The following is a 24,859-nucleotide window of genomic DNA, read 5'->3' as shown; positions in this document are numbered from 1 at the left end:
ATTGGGCGTAGTGAATAAATCCTTCCTTTGGTAGTGGCATTATCATCTCCTCTCTCTCAAGATGGATACCACCATATTTATTTTTTACAAGTGCCATATAGCTTTTAGAGGAGTGATGTTTGTTCTAAGGTTGAAAAATATTTTCAAAATGAACTTGGGGTTGTGCTACATGCACTCAAGTTGTTGCTAGTAACACGTTTCTTTCTTCCAAGCACATGTATAGAGTCAACATAAACATCTCCTTTATGTTTGTGGTTGTTTTGTTGTATGCAAAGGAGGTTAAAGAGGATATCCATGCTCTATTAGAGATGAGGTTAGTATGTTAGTCTAAAGAAAGTCTTGGACAATGCAATGGTCAGGTTGGGCTTTGAGCTAGACAATGCAAATAAGCTCATCATCAATCCATAGGTTGTAAGCCCTTGAATTCCCTTCATTATCATACCAATGGATGATGATAAGAGCACTTACAAACTCAAAGAAAAACATGGGGTATTGATTTTTTAGACTATTGTTGGTATCTTGTGTTAAATTTTGTGACCTAGATCAGTAATCAAATTTTCAGTATTTAATTATTTGCTAACATTAAGTAAACTTTAAATAAGTAAATGAAAGAATGAAAGCAAGTGCACAAGAGACCAATAGAAATACCCTGGGAAAACCTCCAAGGAGGAAAAACCCAACACTAAAGACCCACAGGTCAGATTATGTATTCAATCTTAATTGTACCAATACAATACTTAGCTGGACTCTTCAACCTCATATCAGATCTGCTCCTTTTATCATATCAGATCTGTCCTTCTAATTACACCAATTCTGCATCAAGTCTGCTCTCTAACAGAAATTAGGAACACCGAATGCCTTTGATCTCCTTGAATAAATTCGCCCAATTCTCTTCTCAATTTTGCACACTTAGTTGCAGAAGAATTTCGCTGATTGCATGAGAAATGAATGATTGATTTGAGTTTGGCAATTGATCTTTATTTATATGAGCATATAACCCCAAGTCGGCCTTGATTGAATATATGTATTTTGGCGCCAAGTTAATTTAGTGTGGTGTGATTAATATAGGGCTGGTCCTATTTAGGGGCATGTTACCCTTTTAGGTCCAGTCCTACACGTTACCTTAAGGGAAGGCCCCAGTCCGATAGGGATTCAGATGTTGCCTTTAGGCAATCCGAACCCTCTTTCCTAGTTACAAACAACACTCCCTCTTAACTAGGGAAGAAGAGAATACATAATCTGAACCTTTAGAGATCCATCTAGCACACAAGCATAGAATGGATCTAGCACACAAGCATAGAATTACATCTTCCACCTAGCACACGAGCATAGGATGGTTCTAGCACACAAGCATAGAAAGTGTAATACACAAGTGGGTCTTTACATAATTATAATTTTCCATCTAGCGCACAAGCATAGAGTGGATCCTTTCATTCTTGCACACAAGCAAATTATGATCAAAACGCTGCAGATAGAATCATTGAGATTGAAACTCCCTCTCATCCAGGGTTTCATTTTCCACAATACCAAGTCTGTCTTTGAAGTATTCTAACTTCACTTTGGATAAGGGTTTGGTAAGAATATCTGCAACCTGTTCATTTGTGCTAATATACTTCAGCTAAATGGTGCCTCTTTGCACCATATCCTGAATGAAGTGATAGTGTGTTTCCACATGTTTGGACCAGTCATGGAACACAAGATTTACCGACATCTTTATACAACTTTGATTATCACAATGAATAGTGGTAGGACCACTAGGTTGACCAAATAATCCAACAAGAAGTTTGCGAAGCCACATTGCTTCCCTAGATGCAACAGATGCCGCAATGTACTCATCTTCTGCAATGCTCAATGCTACCGAAGATTGCTTTCTACATGCCCAAGAGATTACTATAGAGCCCAAGTTGAAGCAGATACCTGAAGTACTTTTCCTGTCCTTGACACTTCTTGCCCAATCTGAATATGAGTAGCCTTCCAAGAAGATTGAGGTATTAAATGAATACTTCAGCCGATAACCAATAGTGCCACGCAGGTATCTTAGAATGTGCTTGGCAGCAACCAGGTAAACAAGTTTAGGCAAGCTCATGAACTAACTGAGGGCATTCACAGCATAACAGATATCTGGTCTAGTATTGACTAGATACATCAAGGATCCAATCAACTGTCTGTACTCAGATGGATCTGCAAAATCAGAGTTAGCTGCAGAAACACTTAACTTCTTTAAGTTAGATTCCATAGGAGTAGACATAGGTTTATAGTCCATCGTTCTAAATCTTTTCAGAATATCAATAGTGTACTTTCCTTGACTTAGAAAAATTTCATTGGGTTTTTGCCATACTTCTAACCCTAGGAAGTAATGCATTAGGCCTAAATCCTTCATTTCAAATTCCGAGGCTAATTATTTCTTACATCTTATGATTAATTTATTTTCACCAGTGAGAAATAAATCATCCACATACAAAACCAGAATAAGCATATCATCATTATATATCTTCAAGTAAATGTTAGCATCAACATCATTCTTACAAAATCCTAAGCTTAGTAAGTACTTATCAATTCTTTCATACCAAGCACGAGGAGCCTGTTTGAGCCTATATAAGGCTTTCTTCAACCCGCAAACATGATAATCTCTTTTATGGATTACATAACCTTCTGGTTGCTCAATTTAGACTTCTTCCTCAATGACACCATTGAGGAAGGCTGTCTTAACATTTATTTGATGCACCTCCCAACCTTTGGCTGCAACAATAGTTATTATAGATCTAATAGAAGTATATCTAGCAACAGGAGCAAATGTTTCCTCATAATCTATTCCTTCCTTTTGAGAAAAACCACGAGCTACAAATCTAGCTTTATATTTTTCAATACTACCATCAGCATTATGATTACTTTTAAACAACCATTTAGAAGAAACAACAGACTTACCTTTGGGTCTAGGTACAATGTCCCAAACATCATTCTTGATGATAGACCCATACTCTTCATCCATGGCTAATTTCCAAGCATGATGAGACATAGCTTCTTTGACATCGTGAGGTTCAGACTCAATGATGTTACACATTATAGAAATGTAGTTGGCGTGATTTTGAGGTCTCTTGCTATCTCTAAAGGTTCCTCTGGGAGCAGCAAATCCTTCAGCATCTTGAATAGTGTTTCTAACCCAAAGTGGCCTTTGCTTGCTGACCACAATATCCTTAGGTATATCTGTAGAGTCCATGGGTTCTGGTGGATCATCCTGAACTTCCTGATCCGGGAGGTCAATGGACTCCTTCTGTATCTCAGGGTTAGCATCAACATTTGAATCTTGATTTTCAATCACCATATCATCATTATCAGATAATGAACCTTTAGATCTTTTGAAAGCAATATCTTCTTCAAAAGTTACATCCCTACTTAACTCGACATACCTTTGACCTGAAATGTAGATCCTGAAGGCTTTGGAAGATTCACTGTATCACACTAAGATGCCTTTCTTTCCAGAGGGATCCAACTTGGTTCATTTTTATTTAGGAACATGAACATACACAGGGCTCCCAAATATCCTTAGGTGGCTGATGTTAGGTTTGATTCCTGTAAAGGCTTCTTCAGGGGTTACATTCTTTAGAGCACGATGAGGACATCTATTCTGAATGTAAACTGTTGTTTTGGATGCCTCTGCCCATAGGAAAGGTTGCAGGTCTTGATCATGAATCATGGCTCTTGCAGCTTCAATAATGGTCCTGTTCTTTCTTTCAGCAACTCCATTTTGCTGAGGATTGTAGGGAACACAAAACTCCCTCTTAATTCCTGTCTTAATACAGCAATCATAAAAACTACCTGAGGTGTACTCACCTCCATTGTCAGATCTTAAACATTTAATTTGATTTCCAATAGTGTTTTCAACCAAGGTTTTGAATTCTTTAAATTTGTTTAGGACTTCTTCAAACTCTTTAGATTTAAGAAAGTAAATCCATGTTTTCCTAGAGAAATCATCTATGAAGATAACATAATAAAGGAAGACGCTAGGAGATGCCACAAACATGGGACCACATAAATTTGAATAAATAAGTTCTAACTTTTCTTTAGCCCTACTATTACTTTTATGAAAAGGATTCTTCACATTCTTACCCATTGCACAACCTTTACAAGCATCATTATGAGATAAACTAAGTTTAGGCATACCTTTAACCATTTTACCAAGAGTGGGAAGAGCTTGAAAGTGTAGATAGTCTTCTATGCCATAGCTCGCATGATTCAGGGGCCTTATGAATGAGAGCTTGAATTGGATTAGCTGCAAGCTTATATAAACTATCACATCTATTTCCAATAACACGAGTAGTTTTGAAATTAGATTTCTTAGACCAAGCAAGTACTTTCCCTTCAGAAAATGCTATTTGCAAACCCTTATCTTCTAAAGAAGAAATGAAAATAAGATTTCTTTTAATACCAGGTACAAAAAGGATATCACAGAGTTGTAAGGAAATACAAGAATCTAGTTTTAAAGAGGTAGTACCAGAACCTTTTACTGAGTATCGAGCATCATCACCGATTACCACATGAAGGGTGGTATCCTTTTCTATCAGATTTGAAAGATGATCACGAAAACCTGAGATGTGTCTAGAGGCACCACTGTCAATTATCCAAGTATCACTGTCTGTAGGAACGTTGCTTGATAGAGCAAAAATAAGAAGATAGTCCTCATTTTGTTCAGCAACTTCATTTAAATTGACTTCCCTTTCCTTAGGATCATTCTAACAATCTTTGGCATAGTGACCATACTTATCACATCTGAAACAACGAATGTGGGAGGAATCTCTTGACTTCTTCCTTGGATCATAGGAGGAGGATCTAAAATCTTTGTTTCTCTTTTCTTTCTTCCAATGCCCACCTTTCCTAGACTTAGCTATGAGAACATGATTATCATCTTTGTGAGAGCTCTTGAGTTTTCCTCTTACCTCAATTAGAGATTCCTCTTCAATGCAATCAAATTGAAGATGCTCAAAGTTGGGACGATCAGCTCTTCCACCAACGCTACGAATGAATGATTCCCATTCATTAGGTAGACCGTTTAATGGAATCATGACAAGATCTTTATCTGAAATTTGGCAATCAAGAGTACTTAGCTTGTCGTTTAGTTCATTGATCTTCATGAAGTAGGCCATGATAGAGTCTTCTTTCATTTTGATGTGAAGTAGCTGCTACCTTAGAGCAAGAGCCCTGCTGAGGTTGTTGACTTCATACATCCCTTCCAAGTGTTTGATCATTTCCCTGGCAGAAGCAAATTTTGATATGATAGTGACAAGATGATTCTTGAAAGATTCAATTATGATCTTCCTGGCCTTGAGGGAGTCTTTCTTGAACTGCTTCAGTCCTTCAGCATCTTCAGGAGGGGACAACCTTTCTTCTTCTACGAATTTAAGCAATTCATTCTCTTCAAGGATCAAAAGAATACGAACTTTCCAGGAAACAAAATCAAGGGCTCCATCAAGTCTATCTTCAACTCTCAAGCCTAACATTTTAATCTGAAAACAAACAACAACTAGATGCAACAAATGATTTACTAAAATCTGAAGTTAGTAACACCTTAGCTCTGATACCATGTTAAATTTTGTGACCTAGATCAGTAATCAGATTTTCAGTATTTAATTGTTTGCTAACATTAAATAAACTATAAACAAGTAAATGAAAGAATGAAAGCAAGTGCACAAGAGACCAACACAAATACCCTAGGAAAACCTCCAAGGAGGAAAAACCCAACACTAAAGACCCACAGGTCAGATTATGTATTCAATCTTAATTGTACCAATACAATACTTAGCTGGACTCTTCAACCTCTTATCAAATCTGCTCCTTTTATCATATCAGATCTGCCCTTCTAATTACACCAAGTCTGCATCAAGTCTGCTCTCTAACAGAAATTAGGAACACCAAATGCCTTTGATCTCCTTGAATAAATTCGCTCAATTCTCTTCTCAATTTTGCACACTTAGTTGCAGAAGAATTTCACTGATTGCATGAGAAATGAATGATTGATTTGAGTTTGGCAATTGATCTTTATTTATATGAGCATATAACCCCAAGTCGGCCTTGATTGAATATATGTATTTTGGCGCCAAGTTAATTTAGTGTGGCGTGATTAATATAGGGCTGGTCCTATTTAGGGGCATGTTACCCTTTTAGGTCCAGTCCTACACGTTACCTTAAGGGAAGGCCTCAGTCCGATAGGGGTTCGGATGTTGCCTTTAGGCAATCCGAACCCTCTTTCCTAGTTACAAACAACATCTCGACCCCTCTAGATGCCAATTGGTCCTTTGCTATGGTCTCTAAAATTCACACTCTGATGCTAATGGTGCTAATGAGAATGATTTTTCCCCCATGGCATAGGTTTAAATTTAGCAATTATAAGCTCTATAATAGTATAAGCCTTTTTCTTGTTGCAATTGTTCTCCTTTGGAGAATCAAAACTACAGTTTTTTGAATTTTGAATATCAATAGAATGGGTATGTCTTCCCTAAGCCATCATTATTAATCATCATCATCATAATAATAATAAAATAATTACGCTAATTTTTTTTCAAATTTTTATAATATATTGATATTAACTTTTTAATAATTTTATTGTTATAATATTATAGGTTAAATTTATTAATATTCTATAAGACTTACTCATATTATTATAAATTTAAAAATATTACAAGATATGTATATTATGTCATATTTATATATTTTGAGCTATAAATATGCATATGTTTATGATTTTTATATAATGAATCCAAAACGAATCTATACTTCAATTTTTTTTTGACCAAATTCACAAACCAAACATGCCAACTAGAACCCAAACTAGTACCTAAATCAATAGCTTAGACCAAAACTGATCTCTAGAGTGTAGACTTTATTCTCACATAATTTATTTTACCACCATGAGACAATTTTCTAAACATGATTTTTCACATAAGAAGCCTATTTGATTAATTAGTGGAAATCATATAAATTATGAATATTTATTTCAAGATTCAACTACATAGTTTTTTAGTCAAACTTATCGACCCATATTTCATGAGTATTGATTCACATGAACTCATCTCCCCACTAAAATGAATGGTCCACTTAGCACTCAATTCAATTTTAGGTAACATTCATAGAACTAAAGTATTGAGACTTTCTAAGAAGTCACTCATTCATTCTTATGAAAATGGGTTTGTGTGAACCATTGCTCATGAAATATGTGTCAATGAGTTTGATTCATATTATGTAATAAGATCCTAATATAAATATCATAACTTGACACGTCGAAACTACCTTCCATTTTCCAATGGATGAGCTAAAGGGACTCTATAATGAATGGTTCATAATGTACAACTTGAAAGTTTACAAAGCGGGTACCAAGCTAAGTAGGCTTGACCTTGAGGTAAACTCCATGGTTAAGCATGTTTAAGTTGAAGTAATACTAGGATGGGTCCTTGGAAATCTCAATGTCTTATAGACATCATCTAAATGTAACAAGTCTTGAGTAAACCATTCATTCAAATGAGAGATGAGTTCATAGGAATCAAGATTCATGGATTCATGAGCTTAATTAAAAAATTATACAATTAATTCCCAACATAAATATCACAATTCAATACATTGTAGAAACATACCTCTTACTTATCAATGGATGACTTAAATGACTATAATAAATGATGTTCATAAGATGCAATGCTTATAGAAGGTTTTACAAATGAAATAGAAAGTTAAGTAAGATTGATCATGTAGTGTTCTAATTTTAATTAATTTAATATCTTTGATAAATTGCTCAATTCAAATAATAAGATTTATCTTTTGTAAGGCTTTTATGACTAACCTTGTTATGTAACTTAAATTTTAGATTATGGGCCTAGATGTCCATTTAGGAATAGGTTGATGGTTTTGAAGAGTTATTTTAATTTGTTTTCCCTTCCAAATGAGGTGTGGGATATTGAGCACTCCCATTTGGGTTGCCAAGGAACTCTTCTGTTTGAGAAATCATCCATTTGATGCCAATTTATCTTCTGAAGCACTTTGTGTTCAAGTATCTTTATGTGGATGACAACTCGTTGAAAATTGTATGATTTGTGGATGAAAACTCGTTGAAAATTGTATGATTTGTGGATGAAAACACGAGTTACAAAAGTTATAGGATGAGAAACCCTTTAATTCAGGAGGGCATTCTCATTCAAGGATTGAATTAGAACAAAGACATTTTAATTATTCAATGTGTGTTCATTTGTTACATGTTGTAATTTGCTGTTGTGGTGTGTGCTGTTGTAAGATTCCCTTCAGCTGTTCTTTTTGTTGTTCCTAATCCTTTCCAAGAGCTGAACACTATTAGTTTCAGATTTCATATTTGTTGATGTGGCTAGTAATGGCTATCACATTAATACATTATATGTCAAAATTATGTCAATATAAAAATTACATGCATTTTTGGTTCAATTTGTGTAAGTTTGAGTGTTGATGGAGCTTGGTAAAGTTTATTGTTTAGGTTAAGTGTGCTTAAATCATAGTATTGGGATGGATAATCTTTCAAGATATTCCAATGCTTCATCCGTGTGGGCATCACCTAGATGTAGGGAGGGCTAAGTATATCATTCATTCACCCCTTTCTTGGGATAAATTCCATGGTTAAGTGTGCTTAAATCATAGTATTGGGATGGATAATCTCTCAAGATATTCCAATGCTTCATCCGTGTGGGCATCACCTAGATGTAGGGAGGGCTAAGTATATCATTCGTTCACCCCTCTCTTCATGAAAGATGAATCTGTGTAAACCACTACTCAAAAAATTTGAGTCAATGAGTTTTGACTTATATTATATAATTGAATCCTAATATAAATAAGAAAATACCTCAAACTTGTCCCAATAAATTTTATCATTGTTACGGTTTATCCACTGAATTAAAGGTTAAACTTGTGGGACAGCTCTTCAGCCCTCCAACACAATCATTTATTCCCCTACTCTTTCTCTTTGGAGAGGGTTCTCCTTTTCAATAGAAGAGGTTCAAGCAAATTTTCACAAACTGAAATTTAAAATCTGTTGAATTATGAAAATTTAATTAGTAGATCAAAATAATACTTGGTTTACAGCTTGTGGGAGAGGGTAAACATTTTCAATAGATAAGCCTAAGGTAAATAGGTTATTGACAGACTAAAAATCAAACAAAATTAATGAAAGATGAGGATTTAATTAGTAGATCAGTAATCCTTAGCAGCAAAACTGTAAATATGAGAGATGTGCATAATTAGCAATGAGGTAAATGGATGTTTTAAGTGCCTCCACAACATGTGATGGGGCCTCGAGATTTTCATGTGTGCTATTTTGCTTCATGCCATGTTAGCTGTTGCCGAACCAACAATTCTATGTGCACGACCGACATGAGGTATATGGATGCTTCAAGCGCCTTCACAATATGTGATGGGGCCTTGACATTTTTATGTGATATTTTGCATCATGCCACGGTAGCTGTTGCTGAACCAACAATTCCATGTGAATGTGGGTTGCATGAGAAATTTGAAGGCTCCTGCTCTTTCTCTTCCTCTTCTCCATCCGTATTACTATTCCACAGGAAAGATGCATATGCTGCAAGAACGTGACTGAAACAAATGCAAAACAACGAAGAGATTAGTAGGGATTGAATAGAGTATCATTAGCAAAAAGAATCACCATGTCTAAACTGTCATATAGAATGAAGAAGCCCACCATAGACTTTTGAACAATCAATATGTATGCTATTTTGTGGTTACTAATTTGGTATTTGAAACACTGTCAATGACTAAATGATTCAGGGACTTACAAATTCAAAACTTGCTGGCCTCAATAAGAAAATTCAAATTGCAAATGGCAAACACAAAAAGCATCAGAATAATGTATTCTGCTGAAGAAATTGTAGATAGTGATTGTGGGAAGACTTTTAATGTCCTAAACCAAAATAGTCCGTAGGAGTTGAACCATATTTAATTTATAAGGTCTGTTTATAATAAATATAAGCCCTACAACTTTTGTTTGATTTCGCATAACCCTTTTGGATATCTCTTCTTTAGAGTGCGTAGTGTCCTTTAAAGATCAGACGGTAGGAAACAGAGCAAAAAACTTATATAACTAATTCTACCTGAAGCTAGTTGTCAGTAAGTCATTTCTGAAATGCTCGTCCTCACTTGACAGTGTGCTTACGATAACCAAAATTAACCTTAAAGGGCTCTAGCTCCTTAAATCTTAAGTTTTTATGTGCACTACTTTTTCAACTCTACAGGGCATGTTCTTATCCACTTTCAAAAACCCTTTCTGAGATATTTCCTTATTTAAAAAACAAAAAGGTAAAGGTAACATTTTAGGTCCCAGCCTGGCTAGAAGGTCTAATTAGCATATCAGAGCCCCTTTGTGGCAACAACTGAAATTTACAAAATTACAAAAAATTAACTTTGTTTATGTAATATTCATTCCATTTAAAAAAAAAAGATTGCAAGAGAAGAGATGGATGCACAGGAAAGGAAGTTTACCAGTCTGCAGGGGAAGCCTGTACAGCTTGCTCAAAATAAGCTGATGCCCTCTCTTCATCGCCATGAAGTTCCCATATCAATTTGGCGTACCGTGCTAATACTTCCCCATCACCAGGTTGGACCAAAATTGCCCTCGAATAATACTCTTCTGCCTTCAAATAGTCATGCTTTGTCTGTCATGCAACCAAAAACAGTCCGTTTACCTTTCAATTTATCAAGGACTAACAGCATAAATTCAAAGAATCAAATCTGAAAAAAATAGCTGAAAATCCCAAAGGTTGGGATTAAAGGAAAGAAGGGATTAAAGCTTCTGAATCTATTAATCTTAAAACCCTATGTAGTGCCTATTAATACCCTGCTGCCATTTCAGAAGAATATTAAATTATATAAATTACAGGCACTTCAGTTTATGCAAAAAAATTGAAAAGAAATTAAGAAAAAAACCAAAAAAGCTATGTTACTGTTCAAAAAGTATCATATTGGATTAATTGGGCTCCAAAATATAGCCAACAAGCATAACAATTAGAAAAATAAGATGCAATCTGAAATATCAGAAGTTCTAAAGATTGGACTTCGGAGTATACATTGAAACAAGAGTATCTACATGAGTATAAAGTATATGCCAATCTGAAAGAAGTGCAAGAGTTATACAATGGAAGCAGGAACAAACTTGTTATCTTCATTAAGATTTTAAAAGGGAATAAATAAGAAGGAACAAGAAATCTGCATTAACTCTAAATGGTAAAATAAGGGAAGGGTTCACTTGGGGGTAATTCTCTAGATATTCTCAGCAAGTGTTATACAGTTGTTGCGTAAATGTGTCAAATGGTTAATATGCTCGCTAATAATTAGCCAGGGCCTAAGAAAGTGATTTTGGGCATACCAAAAAGAGAGAGAAAAGCAGAAACTAATTTCCGAAGACTTCTTTCCCCTGGCAAACTCCGTATGGTGTCACTCACGATTATGTATTATGGTTTCCCAATTCAGACGAGACAATTTTTTTTTCTACAAACAGCAATTCCCGCTATTGTAAAATATCAAAGAGATTAAGAAGTTCTGAAATCAAGCATTTAAATGGCAAAAACTAATAGATAAAGACAGACATGTAAATTCACCAAACACAATTTTTGTGAGTTACCTGCAGGACTACCCATGGCCTACCAATCAGTAACAATTTTTTTTGAAGGGCCACATAATCTCAATGAGTACAGCTTGCTGCAATCTATTTATGGCAACTGATTTTTCTGAAAAATCCCATTAGTTTTGCAGTGGATGCAGGCTGCAGCGTCCATAAAATGATCGAAAAGCATATGGCTTGCACGCTGCTTCTATACTTTTGGGTTAACACCCAAATAGGTAGGGCATCTGACAAACATTCTTACAGGGTACACAGAGGTGGATCATTGGATTTTTAACACTGACAAGACTGAGGTGATTCTTCCTGGGCTTAGGTCTGATAATTAAGGACTATTAGTATAGAACAATTTAACTAATTATGTGGCTTATATCACAGAGAACAGTTAATTTTTTAATTCAAACAAAATACAAATATAATACTTACTTCGTACAAAAACTGAGCATAATTCCTCAAGATGAGAGAATTTGCGGGATTGCCCTCAAGCATTTTTTGATAATATTCCTCAATATTCTCAGATCCACCTCCATATCCATCTTCTCCACCACCTCCACCGCTACCACCAAGAGAGGTCTCTTTGGGAGTTGAATTTCCATGCCCACCTCCCACATCTGTGGAAGGTTCTATGATATCAATTCCAAGCCCTCGAGCCATGAACATTGGCTTTGCTGACACCATATCCTGTTCATTTTCAGATATTGCAAGGCCTTTCAAATTACTTTCCCTCATTCGCTCGTTTCCAAAGCTAAATTCTTGCATACTTGATTCCGAAGCATCAGCAGAAATTTCCAAGCTTTCATCTTGATTGAATTCGTCTTCCTCTTTACAATACCAGGAAAGAGATGCAATGGATTTCAGAGAAGGTAATCGCTTGTGGGCAGACAGCCTTCTAGGCCAAGGCTTATTCGAAGAAATGAGATTGAAATCATCAAATGAGTCGCATTGCAAGAATGTATCGGCAGCTAGCTTTTCTTGAACAGGGCAGCCATTGCCAATCAGATTCTCCAGGCTCCCGTCCGAATGAACTCGCCTGAAGTTGGACATGGAATTCACTTCTTTTTCTTCGTCCACAGAGCAGGTCTCATAATGAGTATGAGAATTTGTACCGCGGAAACCAAACCGGTTTGCATTTTCAGTCAAGGAATTTGCTTTTCCTACGTTTTCCCTGTTGTTATCTGAATGAAGAGTCAGGGATCCCAGAATTGGTGTTGAGGAGCTACGGAGCAACATTGTTGTTGAAAATTCGAACTCTGCCCGAGAAAAAATACAGGATTTTGTTTACAATTCGGAAATCTAAGGTTGGGGGAAGAAACCTTTGGTCAAAACTGCACAACAGTCTGAAAAATATCAGTACATTTTAGGCAAATTTTTGAAACAAGAACAAAATTCATTAGCTGAGTGAAAAAGCTTTAATTCAAACTGAAACGCAAAGCATGCATTCCACGGAACAATGCAAAATTTGAACTAACCGAAACGATTATGCCAAGCAGAGAAAATATTACACAGTATTGTTCTATAGTCCAAACAGTAAAGTTAACGAAGCGAAATGGAACTCAAGAAGCAAATAGTAATAAATCAGTCCAAACATTGAAGTCAAGGAAGCGAAATCAGGGCAAAAGAAGCAAATATTTTACAGGTTACGAAAATTTATTAGAAGGGGATGAACAAACTTTATAGATAACTAAACAAGGTGACTAAGGAAATTTGAAAGGCTAGAAAAAACATAATACTTGTGGCTGGCAACACCAAACAAAGCAAGCACCATATGAAGAGCTGGAGAAGAAGAATGTAAACAGGACAGCATAATCCTAAATGAACAAATATTTGACCATTAGCAGATAATTGCAGTAACAAAGCGTAATAATGCCAAACAAAAATCTGCTGCAAAAATTGTAGCCATTAACCTATAGAAAGGCCACATATATACTAAGTGCTTGAAAAACTGAACTAATGAAAGCAAAAATCAGGCCGAGCAATGCAAAACTGTTTTTGAAAATCCCGCAGGTCTGCGCTGGATTGAAACAGTCTAATGGATACAGAAATACAGAAATATCGTCATCAAAAGTAAAAAGCTACAAAGGAATCGACGATTAAAACACAATGAATACCAAAATCAAATGAACTGCTGCAAAAACTGAAGGATGCAGAAAGTTTAAATCAAACTACGCTAATATTGCACCAAAAAGCAATTTTGCCGAGCTTCGGAAATAACATGGTAAATAAAAGCGAGTTGCAGTAAACGCTGCAAATTCAAAACTCAACAAATATTACAACGAAGCACTGCAAATTTGAGCTGCTCAAAGCAAAATCAAGCTAAACGCAACAAATATTACAACAAAAGATCTGTATTCACCTAAATCTCACGCCTTCTGATTCAAAAGCTACTTGCCTGAATGTTCACAAAATTTCACAAATCTACAGCAAGCTAACTCCAGAAATCTATTTCGTTTAAGATCCAAGGGTTTAGCAGCGATGCTGTACACTATTATAAGAAAAGGCCTTTAAATACCTTAAATTTAAAGAAATCCGCCGCTAAATTCTTTACAAAGCCTTCTCGAAGGCTCTATGGGAAAAAAACAAAGAACAAAAGAAATATTCAGAAGCAAAATTTGCTCCAAATTCCTCTGTTCGAAAACGTAATCAACACATTAAAAAACTCGTGATAATTGAAAGATTCAACTACAATTTGGCCACGGAATATGCTCCGCAGCCCAACTCGCACTTATGTGCCCAAATTTTACTCAGAAAAGTTCCACCAATACAAGATCTGGAGATTTCTCCAGCTGCCACCTACCTGTCCGCAAAGACGCGTTGGTCTAACCGCAGATTTGCGCCCTTAGTTTTTCCAAACCCTAGACGAATCTTCCACACTAGGATTTCTTTCCCGTAGGTTTTTGTCCCGTTCGATCCTTTCGTTCCACCGCGGCAGTCTAGCAGCGAACATCACGTCACGTGACATTTCGTGCCTCAATTCCGTCCAATGGAAATTGTCTATTTCGGCGTTTCTTCCGCGGGTATGACTAAATGAAATTTCCAGACATTAATTACTGCAATTTGAGAGGTGTCAAATCATTTCCGAGATTGTTCGCAAGCGGTGGCGTCACTGACGTCAAATCAAAAAGGCTTTGTGATTTAAACCAAATCATTGTTCTAATTAAATTTGTGTCCCGTGTGGGCGGCCTGATAGTTGACCCAACCCTTTCTTTCTATGTTTTTCCCGTAGAAAAAAGTTCCAAACGTCACGCGTTCGAAGCCTGGTCACGAATTTGCGAAGCAAAGTCTATTTTATATTAGTTGTCACCTCACGCGTGTATGATCTGATACGATACGGTGTCTTTTTCGCTTATTTAAGCTTAATTAAATACAATTATCTCATACTAATAAATTATTGTTTAAATATTATAATTGTAATTTGCAAGTGCTACAAAGAGACATGAAAAATCAAAATAATAAAACAAATAGTACTCTTTGTTTGGGGATCATGGTGATTGGATGGTTTATTAATTAAAGTATAAAATGGTGTATTTTATGTGGGAGTTGATATAAATTTTTTATTTATATGATATGGATAGTTGTATAAACTAAAGTATAAAAGGGTGCGTCCGTTTTGTGTGAGTTGGTATATAATTATTATTATGATATTTGAGAATATTCTGTTTTATTTGAAGTCGTTTATTTTATTATTTTGTTCCATCTGATTTTTCATGTGTCTTTGTAGAACTTGCAAATTGCAATTATTTATTTATTTTTGTGAGAGTTGGTATATAATAATTATTATCATGATAAACATATTTGAGAATATTCTGTTTTATTTGGAATGGTATATTTTATTATTTTGATTTTTCATGTTTTTTTTTGTAGAACTTGTAAATTACAATTATTTTATTTAAAAAATAATTTGTTAGTATGAAATAATTTTATTTAAATATTTTGTTCTAGTTGACTCTTTATGTGTCTTTGTAGAACTTGTAAATTTCAATTATTTTATTTAAAAAAATAATTTGTTGTATGAAATTATTTTATTTTATTATTTTGTTCTATTTGATATTTCATGTGTATCTTTGTAGGACTTGCAATTATTTTATTTAAAAAAATCATTGTATGTAATCATTTTATTTTATTATTTTATGTTATTTAATTGTTCATGCCTATCTTTGTAGAACTTGCAATTATTTTATTTTACAAAAATAATTCATTGTATGCAATAATTTTATTTTATTATTTTGTTCTATTTGATTTTTCATGTGCGTCTTTCTACAACTTGCAATTTTTTTCTTTAAAATAATAGTACAACTTGCAATTCTTTTTTTAAAAATAATAATAAAACTCTTGTGATTAAAATTGACTTCGAGTTTAACTATCACCACTCCGAGTTTAACTATTAATCAATTCTATTTATCTCCACCATACTAATAGTTAACTTTGTCAAAATAATATTATAATAATAATACAAAGATATGATAATATAATAATAATAATTAGTCTTAATAGATTTTTTTGAAGTTTAATAGAAATATAAAAAAAATAAAATATAGTAATATCTTAATAATAATATAATATTGATTACAATATCATAGTATAATAATAAATAAATATTAATTATAATATAATAATATAATTATTTTTAAGTGGAATAATAAACAAATATGATATCTTTGGGCGTACTTTACCCATATTTCTCTAAAAATAGGTATACTAGTTTTGTTCTATTTGATTTTTCATGTGTCTTTGTAAAACTTGCAATTATTTTATTTAAAAAATTAATTCATTGTATAAAATAATTAAAAATATGTAATTAATTATTTAATATTAGTTGATTAGTTTAGTTGCATTTCATTCATTTATTAAAAATATATAACTAGTATACCTATCTTTAGAAAAATATAGGTAAAATATGTTGAAAGATATCATATTTGTTCATTATTCCACTTTAAAATTATTATATTGTTATTTTTTAATCGATTAATAGAAGGTAGAAGCACCCTTATATTAATATCAAAAAAGGAATTTACATATGTTCATTACATAACCATAGCAAATTGATGAAACTACCCACCCATCCAGATATAATTCAATCAATTAACCCCTACAACATCAAGGTCTATTAATAGGACTTCAAATATAAAACAAAAAGTCTTCAAACCTCAAAAAGGAGACCCATATACTATACTAATTAACATAAAACTAGACCGCTAACTCAACTAAACAGAGCTCCAACAATCATGAGTAGAAATTTTGACCTCCTCTAGTACTACCTTCCTAGAATCAACTTCCTCTTCCTTGATGTCTACAACAAAATCCTCTTCCACCTCTCCATCCAGTTTCCCCATTTAGATCGAAACCCATCATTCTCTTTAAGAAAAAAAAACATTTCATTCAATTATAAGCACCCTCCTCAAAAGAAGAGATGATTATGTAGAGTTATTCAATGAGAGCTTCCCCACCTCTTTCCCTCTTTCCCATGACATGATACAAATGGTAATCTTTTGGTAATGGAATACCTTTACCTAGCCCTACATTTCTTTCAATTCTCCATGTCCAACAAGGTTACGGGAAAATATTGTTGAAACATATGTATTAACTATGTTTGTGATCCATCCTTTGAAAATCATTTCCTAGAATCATCCTAAATGCATGAATAACAATACCATGATTCGAATTGGTACACCACACCACTCATAAATATCATGAGAGTTAGGTGACAGAATTGGTACACCACACTACTCATAAATATCATGAGAGATCGGTGACATGCCCAATTACCGGGATAGTAACATTTGAATAAATAATGCTCGGAGTCTCCTCATCAACAACCTCTACTACTATAATAAAGTGGTTCCACCCTATGGAATGAAGTTTGACATATCAATGCAAAATCACCCTACCGCCAACTTTGCCAAGTCATCTACCAGCGTGTTGCCCTCACGATATGTATGGGTAATTTTGAGTTCTATAAAACTACCTATCAACTCCCAGATAGGCTTTAACCATTTCCTGAGCTTCCATATAGGGGTCGATTTCTGCCTAATTACATTAACAATGATGAGTGAGTCACCTTCTAGGTGCAAGCATGCAACTTTCAAGATGCCACATTTTAGACCTAGGAAGGCAACTTGAAATTTTGTTATGTTGTTTTGTCGTTTCTCCCAAATATTTAGACTTTTGTCCGGGATATTGCCATTATGATCTCTTGCACCACTCGAACCAAAATTACCTCTAGATGCTCTATTGAAATTGACCTTTTTCTAACCCGTTTTTAAGTTTCTTCCAATTTACTCCATCATACACATTAACAAGAAGATTAACCTTCCAAATCTCATTAATGGGGAATTATTATATTATAATCAGTATAATTAAATTATTACTATTATATTAAGATATTGTAATAAATATTAAATAATTATTAAATGATTTTTTATTTTTCATGTATTAAAGTCTCATAAACATGTCATATTAAATGCTTCTAGTTTTTATTGATAGACTTTTTACATCCATATGTGAGTGTGTAGACACATAAATTTGTCCACTAAATTAAATATATATTTAATATTTGTTTAATACACTAATATTTTTCTATTAATTAAATTTACATTTAATTAATTCATTTCACTCCTATTCTACTAATATAATTAAATAAATTTTATAAATTTATTTAAATTAAAATTATTAACTATAATCCAAATAATTTTTTTTTTTTTTGGATGGGTAAGAGGCCGAAGCCAGGAATTTATTAATTAAAAGTTTTTAAAGTACATCTCCATTCAATGCGGGTACCAGTAGGAAAGAACGGGGTAAAGAAAACCTTCAGTCTTGCCCGAGACCAATAAGGTCCAGAAAATCCAGTTTACAAATCCTTCTTTACTCATGTAGGTTGGTGACAAATGAGGTCTAACCCCCATTTGCATAATTAAATATTGCATTGCCAGTCCTATGCTTATCCATAGCAATATTTCCTTTTTATGGATCTAATTACAATATTCTACATGGCTTGCCACTTACTATTACAACTTTATAATTACAAATGATGCATCATCCTCCCCAATAGGAGGAGATCCTGTTATATCAAAACTCTTATTCGACCAACTTTAATTGGAAGTATGTTCCTTTCTTTCTATTAATTTTGTTGCTCTTGCAAGCACCTGAAAAAACATATCGACACCTTTCCTTTAACAATCATTGTTAGTAATAAAACATCAGGCAATTATCGTTGCCCTGCAAACACTTGTTAGAACTCCATATAGAAATGCCTCTAATGATTAACATAGACAGAATCCTTTCGACAACCATATACAAAATCATAAAGCATCCAAAAGAGCAGAATCCTCCAAATAAACCATAAGAGAAATTCCATAAACATCCTTTTTGGTCAATGGGTAAATGCCAGAAATATTCTCATCTCGAACAACATACAAGAATAAGGACAAAACACACACACACACACACACACACACACACACACACACACACATCATGGTCTTCATTACATATCCCGAGGCACTTCAAATAAAAATGTTGGTACAACTAATGCAAAATCCATGTATGCTTCCAAATCTACCATTACATCTCCCCATCGTTCCTCCAAATCATTTATCACCATCCCCCCTCCTCCATCGTATAAAGCTAAAACAACCATTCAGCTTCCTCCTTCATCCTCTAAATCCATTTTTGGGTCCCTATATCCCAAAATCCACCATCACATATCCCCCACATGCAAAATCCATTTTGGGCCCTTATATACCAAAATCCCATCCTCCATCTTTTTCGACTCGTCCCTTCATACACAGATCCCATATCTCCATCACCCATCATAAACATCCCATTCCTTTCATTCCTAGTCAGGATCAACAAAGGCACATGTCCTCACATTCCATCCAACATCCTACCTCCATCACTTCACCCATATTTCCTCCATGTCCTTCACCTCTGCACACTCCTTCCAAGGCTACTAGCAGAAATTTGGATGCCAAATCAAAAATGTATAAAGCTAAACATCCACATCAATATAAAGATGATCATGTCCATTCAAAAAGACATTTTCCAACAGTGCAAAAGCTGATACAAAAATGCAATGAATCCCAAAGGCCACAAAGGCCCACTAAAGAAAAAGCAAAAATAATGTGGATCCCAAAGCAAAAAAAAGCAGTGCATCCAAAAGAACCTGCAATGGCATCCAAAGTTGCTAGTCCACCTGCTAAAAATTCTCCCCCTCCATCTCATAAATCCATTTTAGGTCCCTATGTCCCAAAGCTACCTGTATATGGTGAAAATGGATAACAAATAATAACAATATTGAAAGACTAAAATGGATTCAACCACCAAACCCTAGCCTAACAATGAACAAAGATCCACCATAACATATGAAGATAACCTAAGACAATGCAAAATAACTCAAAATCACAAAGATTATACCATCACATGTCCAATAGGGTTTTGATCTCCATTCTTCCTATCTCCATTGATCTTGTTTGATATGCTTGCTCTCAGATTTTTGTATGCACAAGAGCTCAATAAAGAACGGAATGTGGTTGCAAGTGTAGCAAGTTGCATGAAAGATCATTAGCCTGAGTGATTAGGGTTTGACAATGAAGAAAGCATCTCCTTAAATAGAAGACACAATATGAAATGGAGGGTTAAGATTGAGAGGTGTAAAAAGAGAGGTCGGCTAGGATTAGAGGGTAGGTATAAGAAATACCAAAATAATGAAAGAGGTAGGTAGTGTAGGAATTAAGAGATGAATGACATGTGTCATGTGTAGAAAAAGATAATGAATTAAATAAATAAAAATTTATTTAATTAATAGAAGAAGTAGGACAATTAAATAAATAAAATATTTATTTAATTTAGGAAAGGGATAATTTAAATAAATAAATGTATTTATTTAAATGAGAAATAAGGCTAGAAGAGGATAAATGAATTAATTAAATAAATAAAAATTTATTTAATTAATAGAAGAATTAGGCTTAGATAATTAAATAAATAAAATATTTATTTAATTAGACATGACAATTTTGAGTGTCTACATTTTGCCCCTCTTTGAGACAATGCGGCTTGTCGCGTTGTTTCAAAGAAGATAAGATGAACTGATACAAAGTTGCCCCAGGATGGGAATGATATGCCCCCTCGAGAGATTGGATGAAAATGTCTGAAAAGATTGCAGACAATCTCTCGATAAGAAAGACGGGATAGAATGGACTGATCAGATAAAGTGACAAAGTCACGGGATAAGGAAGACTGACTCGGGAAATGAGAGCTAGGGCAATCTATAAGATAGACCACGGGCAAAAGACATCCTCATTGTCATCTACACCGTCACAAGAGCTTAGTGCAAAGCGAAAATAAAGCAGCAACAGTCAGCAGCAATGGCTTTTGTTCATAGTTTCGACCGTGTTCGCCGATTCTAGAGGCCAACGGAGGCAGGAGAGCTAGTGAGTACCACAAAACCTCCTCGTACTTTGATGCATTTATTGTTGTCATTAATGCATACTAGGTAATATAATAAATGTGTGTTTATGTCTTCCAGGTCAAATCGGCAGTTCTGTGATGAACATATGCTGTCGATTGGATAAGCTGCTGAGAGGATACACTCAAGAAGGGCCTCTAGGGAAAACTAAGATAGATCAAGGCACTTTGTGATGAACAGTGAGTACCAAGATAGAGTACTTTGTGATGAATAGGGAGTACTAAAATATGAGCAGCACTTTGTGATGAACAGGGAGTGCAAATATGAGTAACACTTTGTGATGAACAGTGAGTGTCACACATGTAGTACTTTGTGATGAACAGGGAGTACTACTAGGATAGATAGCAACACTTTGTGATGAACAGTGAGTGTCACTAGGATAAATAGCTATGTGCATTTAGATAGCGAGTAGCATTTTGTGATAAACAGTGAATGCCACGATAACTGACATGATTGATTTGCTTGACTGCAGGAGTATTTGCCGATGCTAGAGTCATGAGAGAGATTCCCGTCGACGCAGAGGTTGTGACCTGAGTTGATAGCCGAGGACTGAGCTGTGATTGAGGTTATGGGATTGAGATACATTCTGTATGTGCCTGAGTTTTGGGTGAACATGGGATTGCTGACTGCACTGGCTAAGAGATGGCACTCAGAGACTTGTACGTTTCATCTGCCGATGGGTGAGATGACAGTCACCTTGGAGGATGTATATAGGATTCTATGGATACTGATCGATGGGGAGTTAGTACCCTATGATCAAGACGAAGATAGGGATGCACTGAGATGAGTGTTCTAGGATCCGGGACTGGAGATGAGGGTGGGACATGTGGCATGGGATACCATGACATGGACAGGATTAGCACTACCAATAGTGTTGGCAGGAGTTATCAGTGGGTTCCTCTGTCTGGATAGGACGACACGAGGGGTGGCTGCAGGGGACGCAGGGGCTAGGAGAGTTGATCTTGGGGTGGGTCCTTCTAGGGCTCAAACTCTGTCGAGGCCAGGCGGCTCCGAGGGAGGGAGTTCATCATAGCCTTAGAGGGCTCCCTATGTATCAGTATTGTACCATTTTTGTATTGTAGACACCTGCGGGTGATTTTGTAGCCATATGATTCTTTTGACATCATTGTATCATGACACTTTTGATTATATATGAGATGATTCATTTTTGCGGCAGCTATATGCATGTGTACCTTATGTGATGAAATGTTCTTATGTGATACATGTTTTATGATATGGATGCTTATATGATGCAATGCAATATATTTTTGTTCTTTTATGTTGTATATGTGATGTATGATGCAAATGTGAATGTATGTAATGCAGATGAATAAAACAATGTAAGTAACATAGATGAATATAATAATGCCAATGTAGATTGTGCTAACAGGTGTTGTGTGCAGGATGTGATGCAGTTGTGATATCTATATGTATGTATGAAATGCTTATATGTGGTGATGTAGGTGTAACTATATGAAATGCAAATGTTTTTGGTGTGTCATTATACTCAGTCATGTGATAGCGGGCTACACGGACTCGAGAAGGACAATTGAAGTCAATCAAGAAAGGGGGATGGAAGACAGAAGATATGAACGTGAAAGAGCTTCTTGTGCGTTATCATCATTGAGCTTATTATGGCAGGTAGGTTATGACAATCGAGGCATTTGTTCGACCCAGAAAGTCATTGTACCTGTTTGCATGGAGATAAGACAGTCACAAACAAGGAATGCCCCAGTTCATACTAGACTCACAGTGTCCTCATATCCTTGGACAAGTCATAGCATTACTAAAAGACAATCCACAGACAACAAATGCAAATAGGTGACGATACCCCATCCTCGCCTTTCTAGTCAAAGACATCCTGGAGATAGAATCTCTAGTCAAAGACATCCTGGAAAAGCTAAAAGACATGTCACCAAAAAAGATGAAATCAAAAGAAAACCAAGACTCGACACCAACATCCACTGTAGTCCTCAAGTTTAGTGTCTCTTGTCACTTGTATAAGTCGAATTTTGATTGTGGTCACAATGTTTACTTTCACAAAAAGGATAGATAGCACTGAACCATATGTTGTCTGAGTCTGTTGAAAGATTTGATTTTGTTGAAGCTCATTGTTGCTGCTGTGTCTCATCTGAAACTGACTGAATCCATGAAACTGATACTTTATTGCGGAGAAGGCGGAACTTTATTGTGGACTGGCGATGCAAATGTTGCTTTATTGCGGATTGTGCGCGGATAGACTTGAAGGAAGCTGGAAGAAACTGTACTCCTCGAAACATGTGATGTTCTCAGTTCCACACCCATCACTAGACGTAGGATTTTGCCTTAGCCATAGATAGGATCTGATTTATTATGGATGGAAAGGGAGTGAAAAGGGAGTGAAAAGGGAGGGTTATGGATGGCTAACCAATCTTAGGTAGATCAATAACAAACCATGATGGGAATGGGTAAGTTTATTATGGATGAATAGGTTGTGAGTGTGTGCAAAGTGAAAGGATGAAAGTGAATCCCGAAGGAGGGAGGAGCAAAGTCTCTACGCATGGCGCTGGTGACCCAGTTTTCACCATGGTACTTGCCCAGGGCGCCACCGAAGTGGTTTTCACCGTTGGACGAAATTATTTCTCTTTACTTTTTTGGATTTTTTCAATTTTTTTGTTGTCACAAGGCGCCTGTTTGCCAGGTTTTCACCAAGTAACGATTTTTTTGTTTTATAATTTTTTTGTATTTTTTGAATTTTTTGATTTTTTTTTTGTATTTTTGAATTAGGATATTCCGAAGGGCTATGTGTAGAACCTGCGAAGGTGCATGCTGTTGATAGGATCCTCCAAGGGTTCACCTTCTGTAGTTGAGAGCTGATATGCCCCAGATCCATATACTGTTGTGATGATGTAAGGACCAAGCCAGTTGGGTTCAAATTTGCCCTTCTTTTCTCTATCTTGCTGATTCTTGGGGTTCTCTCTGAGGACTAAGTCACCTACCTCAAATGTGCGAGGCTTGACCTTGTGATTGTAACTGCGACTCATTCGTTGTTGGTAAGCCTTGAGATGATTAAAAGCAGTGTGTCGTCATTCCTCCATCAGTTCTAGTTCTTGTAAGCGAGAGACCCTGTAGTCTTCGTCGTTGATTATGTTTCTTAAAGAGACCCGTAAAGAAGGTAGCTCGACCTCAATAGGCAAGATGGCTTCAGCGCCGTAGACAAGTGAGTAGGGTGTAGCTCCTGTAGGTGTGCGAACACTGGTACGATAGGCCCAAAGTGCGGGATTGAGTTGGACATGCCAGTTACGGCCAGCGTCGTCGACTGTCTTTTTAAGGATTTTGAGAATTGTTTTGTTAGACGCCTCAGCTTGGCCATTACCTTGGGGATAATATGGTGTGGAGAAACGATGAGAGATATGGAAGCGCTCACAGAGTTCACGAACATCCTGGTTCTTGAAAGGACGCCCGTTGTCAGTGATAATGGAAGTAGGGATCCCGTATCGGCAAATGATGTAGTTCAGGATGAAAGTAGCGATTTGTTTCCCAGTAACTTGTGTGAGAGGCACGACTTCAATCCACTTTGTGAAATACTCTATGGCTGTGATAATGAATTTATGTCCATTGGAAGAAGGAGGGTGAATCTTGCCTATGAGATCGAGTCCCCACTGACAAAAGGGCCAAGGAGATGCAAGTGGCTGTAGTTCCTGTGCTGGTGCATGTATGAGGTCTCCATGAATTTGACACTGCTTACACTTCTTGACAAACTGATATGCATCTTTTTCCATAGTAGG

At 35.6% G+C, this 24,859-nt stretch overlaps 1 protein-coding gene across 1 annotated transcript in view; it reads right to left on the bottom strand.

Annotated features, from left to right (window-relative positions):
* Positions 1–9,165: 9,165 nt before the first annotated feature.
* LOC131030636 (uncharacterized) overlaps positions 9,166–24,859 on the bottom strand; it is a 78,452-nt gene continuing 62,758 nt past the window's right edge. Inside the window, exons 6-13 of the mRNA XM_059217631.1 lie at positions 14,484–14,652; positions 14,142–14,195; positions 13,812–13,874; positions 13,576–13,704; positions 13,363–13,440; positions 12,059–12,910; positions 10,498–10,670; positions 9,166–9,594 (exon numbers count right to left, since the gene is read on the bottom strand). Of these exons, the coding sequence (XP_059073614.1) occupies positions 9,450–9,594; positions 10,498–10,670; positions 12,059–12,910; positions 13,363–13,440; positions 13,576–13,704; positions 13,812–13,874; positions 14,142–14,195; positions 14,484–14,652 (1,663 nt within the window). The 3' untranslated portion in view covers positions 9,166–9,449. The remainder of the gene's footprint in view (positions 9,595–10,497; positions 10,671–12,058; positions 12,911–13,362; positions 13,441–13,575; positions 13,705–13,811; positions 13,875–14,141; positions 14,196–14,483; positions 14,653–24,859) is intronic.

Source organism: Cryptomeria japonica, chromosome 3 (genome assembly GCF_030272615.1).
Source record: "Cryptomeria japonica chromosome 3, Sugi_1.0, whole genome shotgun sequence".
Lineage (NCBI taxonomy): Eukaryota > Viridiplantae > Streptophyta > Pinopsida > Cupressales > Cupressaceae > Cryptomeria > Cryptomeria japonica.
The sequence above is the reverse complement of the archived record's forward strand: the minus strand, read 5'-3'. Positions and strand labels throughout refer to the sequence as shown.